General features: G+C 42.0%; 1 protein-coding gene across 1 annotated transcript in view; it reads right to left on the bottom strand.

Annotated features, from left to right (window-relative positions):
- Positions 1–24,362, bottom strand: part of ASB13 (ankyrin repeat and SOCS box containing 13) — a 75,746-nt gene extending 51,384 nt beyond the window's left edge. The window contains exons 1-2 of the mRNA XM_075857500.1: positions 24,298–24,362; positions 19,018–19,081 (exon numbers count right to left, since the gene is read on the bottom strand). Of these exons, the coding sequence (XP_075713615.1) occupies positions 19,018–19,081 (64 nt within the window). The 5' untranslated portion in view covers positions 24,298–24,362. The remainder of the gene's footprint in view (positions 1–19,017; positions 19,082–24,297) is intronic.
- Between the last annotated feature and the right edge of the window lie 520 nt (positions 24,363–24,882).

Genomic DNA, 24,882 nt, shown 5'->3' with positions numbered 1-24,882 from the left:
AAGGCCATAGTGAGCGTCTATCAGATCATTGTGTGAAGTAGCAAACGACCCCATTTTAGTTTCCACGTGGTTGACTCTAGTCTCCACTTCTTGCAAAGATGTTGAAATAGGGTGTAAAAGATTAGCAAACCCTGTTTGCAAAGATTGGCGCAAGGCCTGTAACATGTTTCATAGTAGCTTCTGTGACCGCCATATTAGAAGCCGGTAAATCATCAAACCCGTCAGGGAGCTCATGTGCCATAGATAGCAGCGGCGAGGGTGTATCTCTCACCTGTGTCGCAGGGACGTCCTGTAGCTGCATCCTCGGTCTCCGTGACTCAGGACTGCACGGCCGAGGAGATGAAGAAGTTGGTGAGTTCCCATCTTGTGGACGGCGTCTGTCGACACCCTGTTGGTCTGTAGTGGTTTCCTCCTCTCCGGATGGATGTCGGTCTGTCAAACCTCTGACACAGGGAAGCAAGACTGGCGTTTTCGGTCTAGGAGGTAAGGATGTACTCCTCCTACCGTGCACCTCGTCCTCATCCCCTCTCCGCTCGGCATACTCCATTGCAGGCTCTGAAGTCATGGACTCCGCTCGGGATTCTTCTCCGGCGCCATTTTGGATTTTGCCCGAAGTCGCGGGAAAGAAGAAATCTAATAGTTTCTCCGGTTTCTTCAATAGTCTTTTTCTCCTAGGCATCTTGAGAAAGTATTAAGCCGGGTGTAGGTAGAAAAGGAGAAAGCTTAATACCGTTGAAAGTCGCTTTAGTTGCTTAGTGGTGCAGGAGCTAAGCACTCACACAGCCAGCCCGTTCAACAGTCAGGCCACGCCCCCCACTGGAGCAGGTCTTTAAGTCCTCTAGTGGGACAAAGAAAAAAGCAAAATGCTATAAAAAAATAAAAAATAAAAGTTTAATCTTTTTTCCCACATTAAAGAGGCTCTGTCACCAGATTTTGCAACCCCTATCTGCTATTACAGCAGATAGGCGCTGCAATGTAGATTACAGTAACGTTTTTATTTTTAAAAAATGAGCATTTTTGGCCAAGTTATGACCATTTTGGTATTTATGCAAATGAAGCTCGCAAAAGTCCAAGTGGGTGTGTTTAAAGTAAAAGTCCAAGTGGGCGTGTATTATGTGCGTACATCGGGGCGTTTTTACTACTTTTACTAGCTTGGCGTTCTGACGAGAAGTATCATCCACTTCTCTTCAGAACGCCCAGCTTCTGGCAGTGCAGACACAGCCATGTTCTCGAGAGATCACGCTGTGTCGTCACTCACAGGTCCTGCATCGTGTCGGCCACATCGGCACCAGAGGCTACAGTTGATTCTGCAGCAGCATCAGCGTTTGCAGGTAAGTCGATGTAGCTACTTACCTGCAAACGCTGATGCTGCTGCATATATACATATGGTATTGCCATAATCATATTAACCCACAGAATAAAGGTAAGGTCATTTATAGAGCACGGCAAACACTGTAAAAAAAGAATAAAAAACATAGTCAGGATTGTTGTTGTTTTGGCCACCTTGCTTCTCAAAGAATGGAATAAAAAGTAATCAAAAGTCAAATTTTACCCCAAAATGGTACCAAGGAAAACTACAGTTTGTCCCGCAAAAAATAAGCCCTCACACAGCTTTGGGCACAATTTATCACATATCTGACTTATTATTTTTTTACCCCATGATTATACCTTATTATGCCCTGATGTACTCCGCACAGCTTACATATGCCGCCACATTATAAACTGAAATACCAGTAAAATCACAAACAGAACTACAACGAAGCAAAATCTAAGTTCAGATGTGATTGATAACAGCTGGACCCGGTGTCACCGAAGCTGTCAGTCCCGCTGACCTGACTGATTCAGGTTGCAACGCAAGATACAGCTTCAATGTATCAAGGACACATTGAAGCTGTATCTCAAAAGCAAAAACATTTAGGTTTTTTTAAATAAAAAAACAATTGAAACACCATGGCATATTTTTTTAAAAACAAGTGTTCAAAGGTTTACATAGCCTTTAACCCCTTCCCGACATTTGTCGTATGGGTACGCCATGGAAAGCATTGACTTCACGCAAATTGCCGTACCCATACGCCAAATGTTTGGCACCGGCTCAGAAGCTGAGCCGGTGCCATCATCGTCGGATCTCAGCTGTATCTTACAGCTGACATCCGACTGTAACGGCGGGGACCGAAATTAGCTTCGATCCCCGCCATTAACCCCTTAAGTGCTGCGCTCAAACGCGAATGCTGCACTTAAGGTGTTTGCAGCTCATCGGAACCCCAGCAATGAAATTGCCGAGGTTTCGGTGGCTGCAATGGCAACCGGAGGCCTAATACTGGCCTCCCGGTCTGCCTAGCATGGAAACTGTTCAAGATCCGCCCGGCGGCGGAGCCTGATTGGCTTCCGTAGCCGCCGGCAAGATGGCGCCGGCTCAGGACCTGATCCGGCGTCATCAGCGGTGGAAGTCAGCTGTATGTTACAGCTGACATCCACCTGCTATGGCAACAGGAGACACAATGGTCTCCTGCTCTGTCATTACAGAAGCCGATTAGGCCCCGCCGGAAGGCGAAGCCTAATCGGCTTGCTGTCAGTGAATAACTGACAGATCTAATACATTGCACTACGTAGGTAGTGCAATGTATTAGAAAAAAATAAATCAGACCGTTGGACCTTCAAAAAAGTATTAAAAAAAAGTGAAAAAAATAAAAGTTTGAAAACAATAAAAGTTGCAAGTAATAAAATAAGAGTAAAAGGGGGATTGTGTTTTATCAAGTCCTTTATTATTGAAAAAAAATAATAAACAATACGTATTTGGTATCGCCGCGGCGGTAACGACCTGTGAACCGCATAAAAAAAAACGTAAAAAACTATACCAGAGTTTCTGTTTTTTGGTCACTTTGTCCCATAAATATAGGAATAAAAAATGATCAAAAAGTCGCACGTATTCCAAAAATGGTACATATAAAAACTATAGCTCGTCTCGCAAAAAACAAACCCTCATACAGCTGCGTCGACAAAAAAATTAAAACGTTATGGTTCTCACAACTTGGCGACAGAAAAAATACATTATTTTTACAAAAGTAGTTTTATTGTGCAAAAAGTTGCAAAACATAAAAAAGTCCTATAAAATAGGTATCGCCGAAATAGTAATGACCGGCAGAATAAAGTTAACATGTAATTTATAACGCTTGGTGAACGCTGTATAAAAAAACTAAATAAAACTATGCCAGAATTGCGTTTTTTTTGTTTACCTGGCCTCCCAAAAAATAGGATAAAAGGTGATCAAAAAGTCGCATGTACCCCAAAATGGTACCAATAATAACTACAGCTCGTCCCGCAAAAAAAAGCCCTCATACAACTACGTCTATGAAAAAATAAAATTAGTTATGGCTCCAATAAGTCAGGAAATAAAAAATATGCAGTTGTTTGAAGAAGCGATTTATCAAGGACCTAAAATTAGGGAAACAGGAAAGGGAGGGCCCAAACATATCCGCTGGAAGCGAGGGTGCCCGTATTATACCAGGACAACACTTTCCCAGGAAAAATTCCCCAAACTGCAAAGGTGCGAGTGTGGCCCAAAAGGGGCATAAGAAAGGACACCATATATCAGTGCGTCACCGGCCTGTGCAGAAAGGATTGCTTCACAGCGTAACACACATCTCTGGATCATTTTATTGGTTTTTTTACCCCATTATTATACCACCTGACTATGCCCCTGATGTACTCTGCCCAGCTTACATGTACCCCCACATTATAAACGGAAACACCAGCAATACTCAAACAAAACTACTACCAAGCAAAATCCGCTCTCCAAAACTACTACCAAGCTCCCTCCGCTCTGAACCCTACAGCGTGCCCAAACAGCAGTTTCCTTCCACATACAGTGAAGGAAATAAGTATTTGATTCCTTGCTGATTTTGTAAGTATGCCCACTGTCAAAGACATGAACAGTCTAGAATCTTTAGGCTAGGTTAATTTTACCAGTGAGAGATAGATTATATAAAATAAAAAAAAGAAGAAAATCACATTGTCAAAATTATATATATTTATTTGCATTGTGCACAGAGAAATAAGTATTTGATCCCTTTGGCAAACAAGACTTAATACTTGGTGGCAAAACCCTTGTTGGCAAGCATAGCAGTCAGACGTTTTTTGTAGTTAATGATGAGGTTTGCACACATGTTAGATGGAATTTTGGCCCACTCCTCTTTGCAGATCATCTGTAAATCATTAAGATTTCGAGGTTGTCGCTTGGCAACTCGGATCTTCAGCTCCCTCCATAAGTTTTCGATGGGATTAAGGTCTGGAGACTGGCTAGGCCACTCCATGACCTTAATGTGCTTATTTTTGAGCCACTCCTTTATTGCCTTGGCTGTATGTTTCGGGTCATTGTCGTGCTGGAAGACCCAGCCACGAGCCATTTTTAATGTCCTGGTGGAGGGAAGGAGGTTGTCACTCAGGATTTGACGGTACATGGCTTCATCCATTCTCCCATTGATGCCATGAAGTAGTCCTGTGCCCTTAGCAGAGAAACACCCCCAAAACATAATGTTTCCACCTCCATGCTTGACAGCGAGGACGGTGTTCTTTGGGTCATAGGCAGCATTTCTCTTCCTCCAAACACGGCGAGTTGAGTTAATGCCAAAGAGCTAAATTTTAGCCTCATCTGACCACAGCACCTTCTCCCAATCACTCTCAGAATCATCCAGATGTTCATTTGCAAACTTCAGACGTGCCTGTACATGTGCCTTCTTGAGCAGGGGGACCTTGCGGGCACTGCAGGATTTTAATCCATTACGGCGTAATGTGTTACCAATGGTTTTCTTGGTGACTGTGGTCCCAGCTGCCTTGAGATCATTAACAAGTTCCCCCCGAGTAGTTTTCGGCTGAGCTCTCACCTTCCTCAGGATAAAGGATACCCCACAAGGTGAGATTTTGCATGGAGCCCCAGATCGATGTCGATTGACAGTCATTTTGTATGTCTTCCATTTTCTTACTATTGCACCAACAGTTGTCTCCTCCTCACCCAGCGTCTTACTTATGGTTTTGTAGCCCATTCCAGCCTTGTGCAGGTCCATGATCTTGTCCCTGACATCCTTAGAAAGCTTTTTGGTCTTGCCCATGTTGTAGAGGTTAGAGTCAGACTGATTAATTGAGTCTGTGGACAGGAGTCTTTTATACAGGTGACCATGTAAGACAGCTGTCTTTAATGCAGGCACCAAGTTGATTTGGAGCGTGTAACTGGTCTGGAGGGCGCTCAACTCTTAATGGTTGGTAGGGGATCAAATACTTATTTCTCTGTGCACAATGCAAATAAATATATATCATTTTGACTAAGTGATTTTCTTTATTTTTTTTTTATATAATCTATCTCTCACTGGTAAAATTAACCTAGCCTAAAAATTCTAGACTGTTCATAACTTTGACAGTGGGCAAACTTACAAAATCAGCAAGGGATCAAATACTTATTTCCTCCCCTGTATATGGCATCGCCATACCCGGGAGAACCCTTTTAACAATTTTTGGGGTGTGTGTCTCCAGTGTCATAAGCTGGGCATGACATATTTGCCACTGAAATGGCATATCTAGGGAAAAATATAAATTTTTAATTTGCACCATCCGCAGCGCATTCATTTATGGAAAAGACCTGTGGGGTGAAATGCTCACTACACCCCTTAATAAATGCCTTGAGGGGTGCAGTTTCCAAATGGGGTCACTTCTCAGGGGTTTTCTCTTTATTATTTCACATCTGAGCCCTGCAATTGAGAACCAATACTTTGTAAATCGACAAATTAGGCCTCAATTTCGCATGGTCCTCTCTCACTCCTGAGCCTGGTCAAATGTCCAGGCAAAAGATTAGGGTCACATGTAGGGTGTTTCTAAAACCGGGAAACACTGCATAGTAATTAGAGGGCTGTCTTGTTATGGTGGCACAAGCCGGGCACCACATATTGGCATATCTATGGAAAAAATCCCATTTTCACTCTGCAACATGGAGTGCACACTAATTTCTACAAAACACCTGTGGGGTTAACATGCTCACTACACCACTAGGTAAATGCATTGAGGGGTGTAGTTTCCAAAATGGGGTCACTTCTGGGGGGTTTCCACTGTTTTGGTCCCACAGGCGCCCAGAAACCAATCCAGAAAAATCTGAACTCCAAATGGCGCTCCTTCATTTCTGAGCCCTGCCGTGTGCCCAAATAGCAGTGTCTGACCACATATGGGGTATTGCCGTACTCGGGAGAAATTGCTTTACAAATGTTGGGTTCTTTTTTTTCCTTTATTTGTTGAGAAAATGAAAAATTTTGCGCTAAAGCTACGTCTTATTGAAGAAAAAGGATTGTTTTTATTTTCACTGCCCAATTCTAATAAATTCTATGAAACATCTATGGGGTCTAAATGCTTACTACACCCCTAGATGAATTCCTCAAGGGGTATAGTTTCCTAAATGGAATCACTTTTTGGGCATTTTCATTGTTTTGTCCCCTCAGGGGCTTTGCAAATGTGACATGTCCTCCGCAAACCATTCCTGCTAAATGTGATCTCCAAAAGCCAAATAGCGCTCTTTCACTTCTAAGCCCCGCCGTGTGTCCAAACAGCCATTTATGACCACATGTGGGGTATTGTTTTACTCAGGAGAAATTGCTTTACAAATTTTGCGGTGCTTTTTCTCCTTCAGTCCTTGTGGAAATGAGAAAAAATTAGCTAAACCTACATTTTCTTTGAAAAAAATGTAGATTTTTATTTTCAGGGCCTACTTCCAATAATTTCTGAAAAAAACCTGTGGGGTCAAAACGCTCACTATACCCCTAGATAATTTCCTCAATGGGTGTAGTTTCCAAAATGGGGTCACTTGTGTGGGGTTTTCATTGTTTTGTCCCCGCAGGGGCTTTGTAAATGTGACATGGCCTCCGCAAACCATTCCTGCTAAATGTGAACTCCAAAAGCCAAATGGTGCTCCATCCCTTCTAAGCCCTGCTATGTGTCCAAACAGCCGTTTATTACTACATGTGGGGTATTGTTTTACTCGGGAGAAATTGCTTTACAAATTTGGTGGTGCTTTTTCTCCTTTAGTCCTTGTGGAAATTAGAAAAAAAAATGCTAAACCTACATTTTCTTTGAAAAAATGTAGATATTAATTTTCACGGCCTACTTCCAATAATTTCTGTAAAAAACCTGTGCGGTCAAAATGCTCACTACACGATGCCTAAAATATATTGTAATAAAAATAAGGCCCCAAAATCCACTAGGTGCTCCTTTGCTTCTGAGGCCGGTGCTTCAGTCCAGTAGCACACTAGGGCCACATGTGGGATATTTCCTAAAACTGCAGAACCTGGGCAATAAATATTGAGTTGCATTTCTCTGGTAAAACTTTCTGTGTTATAAAGAAAATTGGATTAAAAATTAATTTCTGCAAAAAAATATGAAATTTGTAAATTTCACCTCTACTTTGCTTTAATTCCTGTGAAAAGTCTAAAGGGTTAAGAAACTTTCTAAATGCTGTTTTGAATACTTTGAGCGGTGGAGTTTTTAAAATGGATTGAATTTTTGGGGGTTTCTAATATATAAGGCCCTCAAAGCCACTTCACAACTGAACTGGCCCCTGTAAAAATAGCCTTTTGAAATTTTCTTGAAAATGTCAGAAATTGCTGCTAAAGTTCAAAGCCTTGTAACGTCCTAGAAAAATAAAAGGATGTTCAAAAAACTATGCCAATCTAAAGTAAACATATGGGGGATGTTAATTAGCAACAATTTTGTGTGTTTATAACTGCCTGTCTTACAAGCAGATACATTTAAGTTGAGAAAAATGCTAATTTTTCGCAAAATTTTGGTGTTTTTCACAATTAAATACTGAACATATCGAGCAAATTTTGCCAGTAACATAAATTCCAATGTGTCGCGAGAAAACAATCTCAGAATCGCTTGGATAGGTAAAAGCATTCCGACGTTATTACCACATAAAGTGAAACATGTCAGATTTCAAAAATGAGGCTGTCAGGAAGGTCAAAAGTGGCTAAAGAGGGAAGGGGTTAAGAGGTGAGGTCTCCCCAGCAGTTGACCACATATGGGGTATTCCCGTACTTGGGAGATATTGCTTTTCAAATGTTGGGGTGATTTTTCTCCTTTAATCCTTTTATAAAAATAAAAAAACTCTTATTGGAAAAATAATTTAGATTTTCATTTTCACGGCCCAATTCAAATAAATTCAGCAAAAAATAAACAGTGGGGTCAAAATGTTCACTATACCCCTAGATAAATTCCTTGGGGTGTAGTTTCCAAAATAATGTCTTTTTGGGGGTGGTTATGTTTTGGCATTACAAGACCTTTTCAAACCTGACATGGTGCTTAAAATATATTATAATAAAAAGATGGCCCCAAAATCAACTAGGTGCTCGTTCATTTCTGAGGCCTGTATTTGAGTCAAGTAGCACACAGGTTCCACATGTGGAATATTTCTAAAAACTGCAGAATCCGGTAAATAAAGTCTTTCTTCTCTGGTAAAACCTTTTGTGTTACTGAAAAAAAATGGGCTAAAAATGAATTTCTGCACAAAAATATATAACATTTGTAAATGTTACCTCCACTTTGCTTTAAATCCTGTGAAAACGCCTAAAGGGTTAAGAAACTTAACTAAATGTTATTTTGAATACTTTGAAGAAGGGTGCAGTTTTTAAAATGGGTCATTTATGGGGGTTTCTAATATATGAATCCCTTAACCAGTTTAGGACCGGGCTATTTTGAGCCTTCAGGACCAGACACCGTTTAGCCCTTTTTAGCACGTGTTAGTTAAATGGCTATAACTTTTTTATTTGTTGGGCTAACTACGTGATTTTTGCGATGTTTTTTTCCATAGACAATGCAGGTTTCTTTTTATACACACCTTTTTTGCTATTTTAGAATTTTTATTCATAAAGTTTGAAAATAATAGTAAAAAATAAGCTTTTTATTTACGTTTCAGCAATTTTTTTTTGGGTAATAACAGTTTTACCCTAAAATAGACCTTTTATTTGTGATCGTCATTGTCTACCGTAAATTTTAATATATTACATGTCTATATTAGGGTAATTGAGTCAGCGCTAGCGTTACAAAAATGATTGGCGGGTGGGAACGTTTCTTTTGGGGTGGGTATTTTATGTGTATTTATTATAAAAAAAATTTGCACTTGACTTTACTATTTTTTTTATTACTATGGTCTGTCCCTCAAAGGTCAAAAAAGACCTTTGGGGAACTTTTATATATTTTTTTTCTTTCTTTTAAACCACGATTTTCCCCTTTAACTGGGGCTGCACAGCAGCCCCAGTTAGAGGGGAAATCAGCCCTCTCATAGTGACGATTGTCACTAATAGGGCTGTGCTGGGTCTAGTAAGACCCAGCAGCAGTCTGCCACTAACGGCACCCGGCGATCATGTGACCAGTCACATGATCACCAGGGAGGAATAGAGACAGCGGCGCAGCCGCTGCCTTTATTCCTATACACAGCGTTCATTGAGCACTGTGTACAGGTCATCAGAGAAGACAGAAGCAGCGAAAGCTGCTTCTATCTTCTCCTCAGGGTCCCCGGCAGTCACTGACAGCCGGAGACCCGACATTCAGCTGCCCGATCGCGCGGGCTGCAAGTTAAAACCCGAGTCGTAAAAAGTCTATGGCTCGGGTTTTAAGGACCCTGACCGCTGGCCGTAAAAACGCAGCCAGCGGTCAGGAACCAGTTAAAGCCACTTTAGAATTGAACTGGTCCCTAAAAACATAGGTTTCGGAAATTTTCTTGAAAATGTAAGAAATTGCTGCTAATGTTCTAAGCCTTGTAACGTCCTAGAAAAATAAAAGAATTTTCCAAAGATGATGCCAACATAAAGTAGACATGTGGGAAATGTTAACTAGTAACTATTTTGTGTGGTATTACCATCTGCATTACAAGCAGATACATTTAAATTTAGAAAAATGCAAATTTTTCCAAATTTTCTCAAAAATGTTGTGTTTTTAACAAATATATGAATGCATCGACCAAATTTTACCGCTAACATAAAGTACAATATGTCACGAGAAAACAGTGTCAGAATCATTTGGATAAGTAAAACGATTCCAAAGTTATTACCACATAGGGTATGTTCACACGCTTAACAAAAAATGGCTGTAAAATACGGAGCTGTTTTCAAGGGAAAACATCTACAGCTACAGCTGTTTTATTATGCATCAGAAGTATTTTGATGCGTTTTTTACGGCTGTTTTTGGAGCTGTTTTTCTATTGAGACAATGAAAAATGGCTCAAGAAGTGACATGCACTTCATTTTTACAAGGCATTTTTTTACGTGCCGTTTTTAGAAACGGCGCGTAAAAAAACGCCCAGTGGGAATGAAACATCGTTTTTCCTATTGAAATCACTGGGCAGATGTTTGGAGACATTCAGCTTCCGTATTTTCAGCCGTTTTTCGGGGCGTTTACGGCCCAAAAAAAAGGCTGAAAATAAGCTGTGTGTACATCCCCTTAAAGTGACATGTCAGATTTGAAAAAATGGGCTGTGTTCACAAGGCCAAAACTAGCTGTGTCCCTAAGGGGTTAAGAACATGAGAAGTCATCAGCTCATATATTAAGTACACACGGCTGGCTTGCCTTCAAAGATTTCCAAAAACATGGAAGTATTGTTGATCAGTTTAGGCCAGGATCGCACACTGAATTTACTGGAGAAATTTAAACCATTTCTACGAAAAAACTGCTCCATACATATCTCCGTCTTTCCAAAATGAATTTATTGAGTCCTATAATTAGTAATTAGCAGAAGTAGTAATTGCCGGAAAAGTTACCGATATAAAAAAATCTGGGATGTATTAGATCATGGCAGATGAGGCCAGGAGTGGTCGGCGGAAACTATTAGCTCTCTGTGTAAGATGTGTTACACCTGAAAGTCGCACAGTTGCTAAACATTTTCTGGGATTCAAAGAGAATTTGATGCGAAAACTATCGCAGATTCCTGAAAAAACAGTCGTAGAGAGTCAGGGGCGTAGCTAAAGGCTCATGGGCCCCGATGCAAAGGTTCTTCTTGGGCCCCCCCAAGCTTCTCAGGGCCGATGGCCCGCAGCTTTCAGCTGCATCGCTGGTTCTCCTAAGTGATCCAACAATGCAGCACCAGCAGCCAGGGGCGTCACTAAGGACTTAAAACATCAGGGGGAATAGCCCCAATACATATGTGCCACCCCCCAAAAAAACAAATGTGTGTGCGTATATATATATATATATATATATATATATATATATATGAGACAGCATATCTTTAGCACTACGACCCTAAAGCTATGGATAAGATTAGATACATTGGCTTAGCAGACAGTAGCACACATTATAGGATTAGATACAGTGGCTCAACAAACAGTATCACACATGATAGGATTAGATATAGGGCCCAGCAGACAGTATCACACATGATAGGATTAGATATAGGGCCCAGCAGACAGTATCACACATGATTGGATTAGATATAGGGCCCAGTTCGCTGACATTGCAGCTCCAGCGCTGGACCCAGGAAAGGTAAGAATAATAATTATTTTACTTTTTGACATGATACTAATTATTTTTGTGTGTTTGTTTTTTTTACAAGTTCGGTTGTTGGACTACTTCAGATTCGAGGACTACTTCGATAACTGCGTTCTTTTTTATTCTCAATAAAATGGATAACGAGGGTTGTGTGGAATTTTTATTTCAATAAAATAGTTTATCTATGACTTTGTATTTGTTTAAACTTTATAACTACCGCCCTAGTAATTGTCGCTGGCTGATTGACAATGCCCATTACTAAGGGGGGGGACTTAATGTTAGACATAAAGAGGTTAACACTAATACCCATTATTACCCTGGTACCCAGCGCCACCAGCAAGGGCCGGGTATGATCTAGTACCCGACCATCTGTAGTGACAGAGGGGCATCAGGGCGGCCGCAGTCTGGTATTATTAGCCTGGTAATGCTAGGCTGCTGCTATGTTGTATCTGGCTGGTTATAAAAGTGGGGGAACCCCACATCGTGCTGCCAATTATTTATAGAAAAAAATGATGTGGGGTCCCCCCCATTTTTCATAACCAGCCAGATACAACACAGCAGCAGCATGCAGCATTACCAGGGTGGGAAGGGACACAGTTTTTGGCCTTTCCCAGCCTAATAATAACAGCCTGCGGTCACCCCAGTGCCCGACCATCACTACAGATGGTCGGGTACTGGATTGTACCCGGCTCTTCCTGGCACCCCTGGTGGCGGTGGGTACCAGGGTAATAATGGGGGTTAGTGTTAGCCTTTTCACCGGCTGACACTAAGCCCTGCCTTAGTAATGGACGCTGTCAATCTGTCAGCAACCATTAGTAAGTTGGCAGCGATAAAGTTTAAAAAAAAAATACAAAGACATAGAAAAAATAGATTTATTGAAATAAAACACCCCCACACAACCCTCATTAACCATTTTATTGAGAATAAAAAAGCCGTCATCGAAGTAGTCCTCGAATCCGACGTAGTCCAACGACCGAACCTGTAAAAAAACACACAAAAAACATTAGTAAGGGCCTGTTCATATCACCCCTGCCCTTCCGTTGATGGGTTCCGTCGGGTTAACCCCTCAACAGAAAAGCAAACTGAAACCTAAGCTTCACTTTCCCTCACCATTGATCTCAATGGTGACGAAAACGTTGCTAAAGATTTCCGTTTGTCACCGTTGTGTCAGGGTTCCGTTGTTTTGCATTGTCGACTGCACTATTGATTCCGCCAAAACAACGGAACCCGTTCACAACGGTGACAAACGGAAACCATTAGCAAAGTTTCCATCACCATTGAGATCAATGGTGATGCAAACGGAAGCTAAGGTTTCCGTTTGCCTTTACGTTGAGGGGTTAACCAGACGGAACCCCTCAACGGAAGGGCAGCGGTGATGTGAACAGGGCCCATGTGCATGTGTGATTCTGTTTGTTGGACCCTGTATCTAAGCCTAATGTAGGCTTAGATACAGGATGCAGCAGACAGTATTCTTATGGAGTATAAGCTGGGGCCCTGTATCCAAGCCTAACACACGGTGGGATTTAAAGGTTGTCCAGTCCCTAAACATTGATGGCCTATCTTCAGTATAGGCCATCAATAACTGATGGGTTGGGGTCAGACACCCGGGACCCACGCCAATCAGCTGTTTTGAAGGGGTTGCAGCGAGTGCTGCTTCCCCTTCATTTCCCTCACACTGTGAACCGCTGACACGTCCGTGTCGGCGATTCAGTGTGAGAAAGTGACCGGAATAAAAGGGAAGTAGCACTCGTACGAGCGGCTGCAACCCCTTCAAAACAGCTGATTGGTGGGGGTCCCAGGTGTCTGACCCAAACCCCTCAGCAAGACACTAAAATTAAACTTACCTCCTCTTCGACCGCAGGTCCTCACTCCATCAAGTGTCGGGATGCTGTGCGCAGCGCATAGCATCCTGACGTTATGCGCTGGGCATAGCGCTGTGACGTCAGAACCTCTGAAGCGCTCCAGGAAGAGGAGGGTAAGTACTATGAGTTACTATAGTAACAGGGGCCCATGTAGTTTATTACATAGGCCCGTTACTATAGTAACTTTTCATTGATGTGGTGCGGGGGGCTGCGGGCCCCCCTGGCTTCTGGGCCTGGTCGCAATTGCGACCGCTGCGACCCCTATAGCTACGCCACTGTAGAGAGTATAGATTAGACAAAATTCTCTGTGTTGCTCAAACCTATGATGGAGCAGCTGTTATAAGAGGGGCAAGTGGTGTTGTACAAGAAAAAGTCCAAGACAATCACCATGAAAACATATATCCCCATTGCAATGCCCATGAGCTAAATCTTGTCCTTTGTTACACCTGCAATGCCGTACAGGAACAAGTGATTTCTTTAAAACCTTGGAAACATTGTATACTTTACCACATCTCTTGTCAGTTACAATAAATTCAGTGATGTTCAAAGCTGTTTAGGATTAAGAGAAAGACAACTTGTACAGCTTTCAGACACTCGCTGGGCTTGTCAGATCCGCACTGTCAATGCCGTGATTTCCTATTACTCCCAAACAATTCAATGTCTCACAGAAATTGGACCACATGTGGGCAGGGTCAGACTGGCCCACCAGAGAACCAGACGATCCTAACACAATAATGGGCCTTAAATATCCAGCAGAAGACAACCCCATTTGGAGCTCTGTGTCTCACTTAGCAGCTGGATGTGTTCCCCTCATCTAGCTGCTACGTTCTATCCTGACCGCCGGTGAATTCTCCGTGCGCTCTTCGCAGTGCTGCTACCTCGTTTACCTACGGGAGCAGAATGCGGCTCCTGAAATACTCTGTGCTGCCTTAAACTATGAGTGAGACACAGCAGGGCGCGCTTCCAACACAACCGTGCTGTTAGCTATACAGTTGACGGCTGTCAGCCGTGCAGTAGGATCTTATGCGGGGTGGTGACTTGCCAATCTTGTGAAGGTGTTATTGAGGACAGGAGTGGAGGAGAGGTAACAGACTGAGAGCTACGTAATGGTAAGAGCAGAGTTCACAGCAGCACAGAATATTTCAGGAGAGGAGCGTGCACATGTTGAGGAGTGTATGATGCTGACTGGTCACGGATTGGTCAGCGTCATACACATAAACACGCCCAGTTAAAAACACAATACACGCCCAGTTGGACATAACGAAAAAAAAATGCCCAGTTGTCCATTTCAAAGCTCATTTGCATAAATATAAAATAGCTCATAACTTGGCCAAAAATTAAAGCTTTTTTTTAAAAAAAACAACATTGCTGTTATCTACATTGCAGCGCTGATCACATGCCATAGGAGATAGGGGATTGAGAATTTGGTGACAGAGCCTCTTTAATGGACTGCAATTCCTTCCAGAATTCGGCCAATTACAGTGATGTCACTGGAGACTGGCACTTTCATTCAAAGCCAAAACCTAATTTTTATATGAAAACAAAGTTCTTTTTATCTAAAATACTAAGTGTATCTGCGGCCACATAGGTATATTTAAATATATGCTTAAGTACCCTACCTGACACTGTTATTGGTTTAGTGGCCATAAAAGACCTGACGGACTCTGTTTATAAGAAGCTTTAGTTCATATTATATGAACCTGGAAAACGCCTTATGATGTATATGTTTTGTAAACTTGTGTTTTACTTCTTAGAATATGTTCACACGCACTAATTACGGACGTAATTCGGGCGTTTTTGCCCCGAATTACGTCCGAAAATAGCGCCTCTATAGCGTTGACAAACATCTGCCCATTGAAAGCAATGGGCAGACGTTTGTCTGTTCACACGAGGCGTAATTTACGCGCCGCTGTCAAATGACGGCGCGTAAATAGACGCCCGCGTCAAAGAAGTGACCTGTCACTTCTTTGGCCGTAATTGGAGCCGTTATTCATTGACTCCAATGAATAGCAGCGCCAATTACGTCCGTAATGGACGCGGCGTTCAAGCACCTGCACATGCCGTTACGGCTGAAATTACGGGGATGTTTTCAGGCGGAAACATCCCCGTAATTTCAGCCGTTACGGACGCTGTCGTGTGAACATACCCTTATTGTGCAAAATGCAACACAGAGGGACTTGTGCCCGGATGTTTTAGGATCCTAGCAATGCCCCAGCTCCACACTTCTGATTCATAACTAGTAAGATTTACCAATAATATACCAGACAGAAAACACAAGAGGCAGGAGGAAAATAAGAATATATATTTAAAGTTGTTTAAAAGTTCATAAGTGATCATTCAATATGTGAATGCTAGAATACTATCCGGTGACATCTTCACGGTATCTCCAGCCCGGCAGATCTTATGTCACGGTGCCTGTATACTGTTTGGTCTTTATGATGTTTTTGATGATGAACATTTAGTGAAGTTGGTCATTCTCATCTTCTTATGAACTTCTGATGTTATTATATCTGGTGGAACTGTGGATGTTGTTCAGTTGTTCATTCCAATGTCTTGATGTTACAGCAACAGAAAATTGCCCTAAGGAATCTGGATGGCCGAGCCGCTCCTTCTCTGCCGCTCCTCCTGAGACATTTCGGAATCCACCATTTTCTGTGTGATGTAACTGAATCCACACTGGGCCAAGCTACCTTTATATGATGTCCTAAAGGTGCGTTCATTCTCACATAGATATTTTCCCTTTCCTCGTCTTGTTGTTCTGCCTCCACATCCTCCTCTTCTTCACTGATTTTATCCAGATTAAAGCAATTTTGGATTCTTCTTAATCCGAAGTTCACTCGCTTGTCTGTATCTCCAATCTCCTCCTCTTCATTCTGTATGCCCTCTGCTTCCTCGCCAATCTCTTCCTCCTCTTCCTCTGGTATGGTCTCCAGACTGGGCCAAAATAAGACCTCTCCAAATTTAGAAGGCCAGAATGCTGGCTCTGCCTCCTCAACCATCTTCCTCCATATCTCATCTGGGTATTCTTCCTCCTTCATCCTGACTAAATCAAAGTGCTCACCAATGCTACAAATACTCAATTGACAACTACAACCATCAAGTGAGTATCTGCCAAGCAGCACCTTATATAAGGTGAGTGATGTCATAATACCCGATCATTCCATGACATTGTGGGTAGCAACAGCAGTGATTTCAAGGGAAATGACAAGACTTTTAGCAAATCTAATTCATTACAGAGTAATTGGTCGCTAAATTGTCCACCCAACTCTCAAAACCAAAACTTAAATAGTTGATCAATAAGAATTTGCTCACAGAAGGAGTTCAGTTCCATCAACGTGAATGTAATAGCAGCTCTGGTCTTTATAGGCTATGTACACTTTTGTAACCAATTTTTGTTTTTTAATAAATTAATGTTTTATTTGATTATAAGACATTTTTAAATACATTTTAATAGAAAAAAAGTTTTACTTTTCCAGATACAGCTTTTATACGTCCTGTATACATAGAAGCTGTATCTAGGTGTCAAAGTCGATACCGTCAGGTCAGCTGGACTGACGCCTCGGCAGAAAGCTGGCCCGGACTGTCTCTGAGACGCAGGATCCGGCTAATAGCTAATCGCCTGTGACGGGAAGACACAGCTCCTATGTAGACAGGACACATATAAGCTGTATCTGAACAATCATTTTAAAACTTGCTTATAATCAAATAAAACATTGATTTATTTAAAAAAAAAAAAAGGCTACAAAAGTGTGCATAGCCTTTAAATTATCAGCAGACATTTACCTTCAGCAGACCACTGCCTCTTATTCCCACTGACTGTGAAGTCTTCTACTTCAGGACCCTGCTGACTGCACACAAATTCCTCTCCCAACAGGTGTAAGGACTGAAATAAATGTATTTTACGTCTCACTCATTATCACTATTCAATAGTTTTATACAAAATATAATTGTCATCCTTTACAGCCAAATACAATATTCTCCAAGGATCTAGTAAGCCAGCACAGCAAAACATTAATCATCAATATTAGGGCATGTTCACACTGCTTATTTTCCGTCGTATTTCGAAGTGTAAAACGCTTTTAAAACAATCTAAAATACACTTTGAAAGCGCCTGCAGTCTTCCATTGTTTGCAATGGTAAAACGCTGTGTTGTTCATATGAGGCATGATTTTACGCCAGTGTTTGAGAAAAAAAAAAACGCATGTAAAAATACGCCTCGACAAAAAGAATGGCCAATCTGTCCTCTGAAGACACTGCTATATGCATATATATATCCCAACCATCCCGGATTCAGCGGGACAGTCCCTGATTCCGGGTAGTGTCCCGCTGTCCCGAACAGCCGGTGGTATGTCCCAGTGTTAACTGTATCTGCGTCTTCAGGACGCAGATACAGTTAAATCCAATGCTGAAGCAAGGAGTCATCCGCTCCCTGCTTCGGCATTAGTACAGAGCGAGTACTATTCGAGTATTGAACTCTAATTCTAGATTGTCTGGCCTTAATACACCGACCAGGTCTGACACCTCTACTTTATACAGCGACCGTGACAAAGGCTAAGGTTTGGCTGAAACATCCCTATGTAATGTCGTTTATGCTCTGTTAAGACTCCATTTTACTTCATGACATGAAAAAAAATTATGAATAAAATGCACTTTTGCATCAAGAATCACTACGTTTTACTTTAATCCTGAGTGCTGAGGTTATCTACATATCATATATGGACAGTGACGTCAGTGGCTCCTCCTGGAGCGGAATCCCCGGCCACAGTGTGGCCAACGCTCTGGCTGGGGCTTCCGCTCCTATGTATATAGGATTGTCCCCTGTATATGGGTATTATATACAGGGGACACCGTGGCACTATCTACATGGGCACTGGCACTTTATATGTTGGCACTGGCACTAGGGGCATCTAAGGGGGCATTATATTGTATGGAGCAGCTATGACAGCAATGTACTGTATAAGGGCAGCTATGGGGCATTATACTGTATGGTGGCAGCTAAGGAGACATTACACCTTATGGTGGCAACTAAGTGGGAATTATACTGTATGGGGCAGCTATGGGGGCATTATACTGTATGAGGGAAGCTATGGGGACAATATGCTGTATGGCGCAACTATGCAGGCATTATACTGTATGGGGGGCATGTGTATGGGTATTATACTGTAAGGCGGCATCTGTGTGGGCATTATACCGTATGGGGCAGCTATAGGCATTATGCTGTATGGGGGCAGCTATGGGGCATTATACTGCGGGTGGGGGGCACTAAGGGAGCATAACACTGTGGGCCTAACCAGGTGTGTATGGTCGAGGTTAGAGATGTGGCTTAAAAGGAAAAAAATTGTTCCTTTTTTGCGATACTTGAGAGTTGGGAGGTATGCCAGAAGGCCAATGATTAGTCAAAATAAGAACAATATTTTATTGGGTATGCATTAAAATTGCATTAAAAAAAGAAGCCCCACAAAAACTGGAAGGGACCCTACCGTGTGGTATACATGTATACAATACAGGTTTAACAAGGATGCTGAGGTTACCCCAGATGAACAGAATAGCAGGACAGAGTGTAACAATATAACAATAAAGTGCCATAGTGCATAAGTTCAGTATTAACGTTCAAAATGTCATGTAACATTGTCAGCGTACATACCCATGTGATCTATACCATCAGAGGGACGTCCACCCCGACACGCTTTTCGGCTGAGAGCCTTCATCTGGTGGTGAAATGAAATAATAGTTTATATACAGTGTACTAGCAATGCGGGTGCAAGGGCTATGAGCTCAGCTTTTCTCCTACAGCGTTCTGCAACAGTTTATCCACTGAGGAGGGATGATATACCTGGTAGATATTCAGAATAGAAAGTATATAGTGTATTGACAGCGACCCTGATTCCAGCGCTGGGTAACTTACTTGGCAATAATCTGGAAACTTTCTCCCCAAACTGTGCATAGGGCGAAATCTGTCAGTCAGCGACGGGAGGGGGGGGGGGGGGCCACAGCTTGTGAATACATTCGGCTAACGCTGCGGGTAATAAAGTCTGATTTAAAGAAAACTGCAGATTATGCATTCCTGAACTTGTGTCAGTTGGACATCAGGACAACGTCCTTGGATGTGTTAGTGAATGTTTCCATTCACTGGCAGCAAGCAGACATCTTGAAAAATGATAAAAAGCAACATTTTGCCAATAAAAGCAATATTTTATGCATTGTGGTCTGGTCCCTATGGCCCTCTAGTTTTGTGAGACTAGAAGTCCCAGTCATCACAGTCCTCTGCTTTCATGGTGTATTACACAGTTATTTATAATGTGACATGCTATTGAGACATGGTCGGAGACAGCATTGTAAAGGTCCCAGATCATAGACTGATCATTACAGTGAAAGGATCCTCGGCACTAGCACCTTCAGGTTTCGTCTTGCAGCTAACAGAGAGCATGTGAATTACAGTTCCATTTATAAATTAGAATAAATATTACTGTTCTGTGTCAGACCCCATGCACACGGCCATAATTTTGATCAGCAATTATAAAGTACGGACCCATTTATTTCTATTGCCCATGGACACCTACCCGTATATTTATGGCAAAGTGTCCGGGCCGTAGAAAGGATCCGCAGAAAAATAGGACTTGACCTGTTTTTATATTTTACGGACCAGGCTCCCATACTTTATAACCGAAGCATGGACTGGGATTACGACTACGGCCGTGTGCAGGGGGCCTGAGTCTTTGCTGTAGCATTGGCATTCTGCTCATGTGCCAGGGGGCACAGGATGAACAGTGCTATGGGCCTCCAGTCCAGTGTTTTATATGATAAGATTTATTAATTGTTTAGAATAAAATGTAACATAATTATCAATAAGCAATGCTACATCTATATGTGTAATCTATAGGGCCTCTTGGAATTGGAGGCAATGTTATTGGCAGATTATGAGCCCCACAGAGTGATTAGCAGCGTACAGTGCTGTGGAATATGGTGGCGCCATAAAATATAACCAATAATTATGAATAATAAATATTTCCAGGGGATCCCGGCCAGGAATAAGAAGAAATCCTTTATTTGACCACAAGTTAGTAAATGAGCTGCTGTCATTTAGATGGACGCCCCTGTGCTCCGGCAGGGAATATGAGGAGCAGGTAAGGCTCCATGGACAAGGTGAAGATGTAGTTTGATAGACAGCCAAAACCATAGAGACCAAGGAGACGACTCCACCAAGTGATTAAGAAGAATTCCTAAGCAATGTCTGCATGAATGCGGCTGTATAGCACAGGGACATTGGTAAGAAGACATACTCTATGTGTCTTATGTGGGGTTTCTATGGCTCTTGTCGGATAGAATAATGGAGTATTGTACTATTGAGAACAATTAAAACTATGCGTCATCAAGGGAGAGGGAAGCCTCAGATCAGGTTAACCCTAACCCTCGTCTATATGAGAAGATCATTACTTCTTTAATCACGGTCGAGATACTTTTGTGACTTAATGGACTGCAATTCCTTCCAGCATTTGGCTGATCACAGTGATGTCGCTGGACGCTTGAGCTGTCAATCAAGGCCAAAACCTAATTTTTATATGAGAACAAAGTTCTTTTTATCTGAAATACTAAGTGTATCTGCGGCCACATAGGTATATTTAAATATATGTTTAAGTCCCCTACCTGGCACTGTTATTGGTTTAGTGGCCATAAAAGACCTGACGGACTCTGTTTATAAGAAGCTTTAGTTCATATTATATAAACCTGGAAAACGCCTTATGATTTATATGTTTTGTATGTATAGAGTGTTAGGTATGTTGGTAAACTCTCGCATTGTTTTGAACCTCTCAAACTGTTAATATTTTGTATTCAGGATTAAATTGGTTATTTATGTACATAACTTGTGATTTACTTCTTATTGTGCAAAATGCAACACAGAGGGACTGTGCCCGGATGTTTTAGGATCCTAGCAATGCCCCAGCTCCACACTTCTGATTCATAACTAGTAAGATTTACCAATAATATACCAGACAGAAAACACAAGAGGCAGGAGGAAAATAAGAATATATATTTAAAGTTGTTTAAAAGTTCATAAGTGATCATTCAATATGTGAATGCTAGAATACTATCCGGTGACATCTTCACGGTATCTCCAGCCCGGCAGATCTTATGTCACGGGCCGGTATACTGTTTGGTCTTTATGATGTTTCTGATGATGAACATTTAGTGAAGTTGGTAATTCTCATCTTCTTATTAACTTCTGATGTTATTATATCTGGTGGAACTGTGGATGTTGTTCAGTTGTTCATTCCAATGTCTTGATGTTCCAGCAACAGAAAATTGCTCTAAGGAATCTGGATGGCCGAGCCGCTCCTTCTCTGCCGCTCCTCCTGAGACATTTCGGAATCCACCATTTTCTGTGTGATGTAACTGAATCCACACTGGGCCAAGCTACCTTTATATGATGTCCTAAAGGTGCGTTCATTCTCACATAGATATTTTCCCTTTCCTTGTCTTGTTCTGCCTCCACATCCTCCTCTTCTTCACTGATTTTATCCAGATTAAAGCAATTTTGGAATCTTCTTAATCCGAAGTTCACTCGCTTGTCTGTATCTCCAATCCCCTCCTCTTCATTCTGTATGCCCTCTGCTTCCTCGCCAATCTCTTCCTCCTCTTCCTCTGGTATGGTCTCCAGACTGGGCCAAAATAAGACCTCTCCAAATTTAGAAGGCCAGAATGCTGGCTCTGCCTCCTCAACCATCTTCCTCCATGTCTCATCTGGGTATTCTTCCTCCTTCATCCTGACTAAATCAAAGTGCTCACCAACGCTACAAATACTCAACCGACAACTACAACCATCAAGTGAGTATCTGCCAAGCAGCACCTTATATAAGGTGAGTGATGTCATAATACCCGACCATTCCATGACATTGTGGGTAGCAACAGCAATGATTTCAAGGGAAATTACAAGACTTTAAGCAAATCTAATACATTACAGAGTAATTGGTCTCTAAATTGTCCACCAAGCCGTCAAAACCAAAACGTAAATAGTTGCTCAATAAGAATTTGCTCACAGAAGGAGTTCAGTTCCATCAACGTGAATGTAATAGCAGCTCTGGTCTTTATAGGCTATGTACACTTTTGTAACCAATTTTAGTTTTTTAATAAATCAATGTTTTATTTGATTATAAGACATTTTTAAATACATTTTTATATAAAAAATGTTTTACTTTTCCAGATACAGCTTTTATACGTCCTGTATACATAGAAGCTGTATCTAGGTGTCAAAGTTGATACCGTCAGGTCAGCTCGGCAGAAAGCTGGCCCGGACTGTCTCTGAGACGCAGGATTCGGCTAATAGCTAATCGCCTGTGACGGCAAGACACAGCTCCTATGTAGACAGAACACATATAAGCTGTATCTGAAGAAGCAAAATCTTTTTTTTTTATATATATAAAAATCATTTTAAAACTTGCTTATAATCAAATAAAACATTGATTTATTTAAAAAAAAATTGCTACAAAAGTGTGCATAGCCTTTAAATTATCAGCAGCCATTTACCTTCAGCAGACCACTGCCTCTTATTCCCACTGACTGTGAAGTCTTCTACTTCAGGACCCTGCTGACTGCACACAAATTCCTCTCCCAACAGGTGTAAGGACTGAAATAAATGTATTTTACGTCTCACACTCATTATCACTATTCAATAGTTTTATACAAAATATAATTGTCATCCTTTACAGCCAAATACAATATTCTCCAAGGATTTAGTATGCCAGCACAGCAAAACATTCATCATCAATATTAGGGGAAGTTCACACTGCTTATATGTTCACACATATATATATATATCCCAACCGTCCCGGATTCAGCGGGACAGTCCCTGATTCGGGGTGGTGCCCCGCTGTGCCGAACGGCTGGTGGTATGTCCCAGTGTTAACTGTATCTGCGTCTTCAGGAAGACTACGTTTTACTTTAATCCTGAGTGCTGAGGTTATCTACATATCATATATGGACAGTGACGTCAGTGGCTCCTCCTGGAGCGGAATCCCCGGCCACAGCGTAGGCAATGCTCTGGCTGGGGCTTCCGCTCCTATGTATATAGGATTGTCCCCTGTATATTGGTATTATATACAGGGGACACTGTGGCACTATCTACATGGGCACGGGCATTTTATATGTGGGCACTGGCACTAGGGGCATCTAAGGGGGCATTATATTGTATGGAGCAGCTATGACAGCAATGTACTGTATAAGGGCAGCTATGGGGCATTATACGGTATGGTGGCAGCTGAGGAAACATTACACCTTATGGTGGCAGCTAAGTGGAAATTATACTGTATCCGGGGCAGCTATGGGGGCATTATACTGTATGGGGGCAGCTATGGGGACAATATGCTGTATGGGGCAACTATGCAGGCATTATGCAGTATGGGGCAACTATGGGGGCATTATACTGTATGGGGGCATGTGTATGGGTATTATACTGTAAGGCGGCATCTGTGTGGGCATTATACCGTATGGGGCAGCTATAGGCATTATGCTGTATGGGGGCAGCTATGGGGCATTATACTGCGGGTGGGGGGCATTAAGGGAGCATAACACTGTGGGCCTAACCAGGTGTGTATGGTCGGGGTTAGAGATGTGGCTTAAAAGGAAAAAAATTGTTCCTTTTTTGCGATACTTGAGAGTTGGGAGGTATGCCAGAAGGCCAATGATTAGTCAAAATAAGAACAATATTTTATTGGGTATGCATTAAAATTGCAAGCAAGCCCCACAAAAACTGGAAGGGACCCTACCGTGTGGTATACATGTATACAATACAGGTTTAACAAGGATGCTGAGGTTACCCCAGATGAACAGAATAGCAGGACAGAGTGTAACAATATAACAATAAAGTGCCATAGTGCATAAGTTCAGTATTAACGTTCAAAATGTCATGTAACATTGTCAGCGTACATACCCATGTGATCTATACCATCAGAGGGACGTCCACCCCGACACGCTTTTCGGCTGAGAGCCTTCATCTGGTGGTAAAATGAAATAATAGTTTATATACAGTGTACTAGCAATGCGGGAGCAAGGGCTATGAGCTCAGCTTTTCTCCTACAGCGTTCTGCAACAGGTTATCCACTGAGGAGGGATGATATACCTGGTAGATATTCAGAATAGAAAGTATATAGTGTATTGACAGCGACCCTGATTCCAGCGCTGGGTAACTTACTTGGCAATAATCTGGAAACTTTCTCCCAAACTGTGCATAGGGCGAAATCTGTCAGTCAGCGACGGGAGGGGGGGGGGGGGGCCACAGCTTGTGAATACATTCGGCTAACGCTGCGGGTGAGAAACTCTGATTTAAAGAAAACTGCAGATTATGCATTCCTGAACTTGTGTCAGTTGGACATCAGGACAACGTCTCTGGATGTGTAAGTGAATGTTTCCATTCACTGGCAGCAAGCAGACATCTTGAAAAATGATAAAAAGCAACATTTTGCCAATAAAAGCAATATTTTATGCATTGTGGTCTGGTCCCTATGGCCCTCTAGTT

This window comes from Rhinoderma darwinii, chromosome 3 (assembly GCF_050947455.1).
Source record: "Rhinoderma darwinii isolate aRhiDar2 chromosome 3, aRhiDar2.hap1, whole genome shotgun sequence".
Taxonomy (NCBI): domain Eukaryota; kingdom Metazoa; phylum Chordata; class Amphibia; order Anura; family Rhinodermatidae; genus Rhinoderma; species Rhinoderma darwinii.
The sequence above is the reverse complement of the archived record's forward strand: the minus strand, read 5'-3'. Positions and strand labels throughout refer to the sequence as shown.